The 1,447-nt window shown below is 44.6% G+C and overlaps 1 protein-coding gene across 1 annotated transcript in view; it reads left to right on the forward strand.

The window, feature by feature from the left end:
• Positions 1 to 5: 5 nt before the first annotated feature.
• The window catches only part of NEGR1 (neuronal growth regulator 1), a gene marked incomplete at its 5' end in the record, with an annotated part of 99,363 nt that continues 97,921 nt past the window's right edge, over positions 6 to 1,447 (forward strand). Inside the window, one exon of the mRNA XM_005429165.2 lies at positions 6 to 192. Coding sequence (XP_005429222.1) covers positions 6 to 192 — 187 coding nt within the window. The remainder of the gene's footprint in view (positions 193 to 1,447) is intronic.

Here is a 1,447-nt window from a genome sequence, read left to right on the forward strand (position 1 = left end):
AACCGCTCCACATCATCTTCGCGGGCAGCGACAAGTGGTCGGTGGATCCGCGCGTGTCCATCGCCACGGCCAACCGCCGCGAGTACAGCCTGCAGATCCAGGACGTGGACGTGACGGACGACGGCCCCTACACCTGCTCTGTGCAGACCCAGCACACGCCCAGGACCATGCAGGTGCACCTCACCGTGCACGGTAGGCCGGCGCAGCCTGGGCATTACAGTTTTTGGGGGTTTTTTTGTTCATTTTTGTGGGGTTTTGTTGGTTTTTTTTTTTCCAGAAGGTTAATTGATTACTTTGTTATACTATATTATTCTATATTATATTGCACTGTATTACATTACATCTAAACTGACTCTGCCAAGCACTCAGCTCTGCGCACACTGCACAGTGTGTGACTGTCCTGACAGTCCCGACACACACACGCCTGGCCGTGACAGGCCGAGGAAACAAAACTCCATCACTCTGGGTAAACGATCTCCATATTGCATTCTACTTTTGCCAAACACAGGCACAGCAAATGAGATAAGAATTGTGTTTTCTTTCTCTGAGGTTCAGAGAATGTGAAACCCAGAAATATTCTTGGGAAGAATCATGCCTTGCTTTTCTCTGTGAAGAGAAATGTGGTGACATGGCATGGCAAACTGCAACCCCTTCAGAGTTCCTTTCCTTTCCTTTCCTTTCCTTTCCTTTCCTTTCCTTTCCTTTCCTTTCCTTTCCTTTCCTTTCCTTTCCTTTCCTTTCCCTTTCCCTTTCCCTTTCCCTTTCCTTTCCTTTCCTCCGCTGTCAGTTTTCACATGGATTTAATATTTATTGTATTGTTCCAGGGTGAACAATTCTTGGTTTTGATTGTCTTCCTAATAATTAATGCCCCCATGCAAGGGCTAAAAAAACAAGTTGGAAATTAATTGCGTGTATAAAATACATCAACAGGAGCTTAAAATTAATTAGGCTAACTATGAGCATATAGAGAAATAATAACTCAATAGTTAAAAATATGCATAATTATTAAGCAATTGCATTTATATCTTCAGAAATGCAAAGTATAACCTAAGGCTTTAACTTATTAGTCTTTGGTGCAATCATCATTAACATTTTCTTTTGCATTTTTATGAGTAATAAAGCAATGAATATAGAGGAGAAGAATTGAACTGGCAATCCCTGTTAATCCATGTGGCACATGGAAATCCCTTAGAAATAACGGGGTGAGCCACCTCCCACACCAATTGTCATAGCCACGGGAATCCTGCGGGAATGTTGGGCTGGAGCTCTGAGCTCAGCGTGTGTGTTTGATTAAAATATCGTGGATATTTTTATTAAAATGTCATTGCTGTGACCCTGGTGAGAGGCCTCAGGACCCTCGCGCTCGGTCTGGGGCACGTGCAGGGACACAGGGACAGGGACAGAGGAGAGGGAACAGCTCAGGCTGGGCCAGGGGAGAATTGGGTTG

This window comes from Geospiza fortis, unplaced genomic scaffold, assembly GCF_000277835.1.
Source record: "Geospiza fortis unplaced genomic scaffold, GeoFor_1.0 scaffold496, whole genome shotgun sequence".
Taxonomy (NCBI): Eukaryota; Metazoa; Chordata; class Aves; order Passeriformes; family Thraupidae; genus Geospiza; species Geospiza fortis.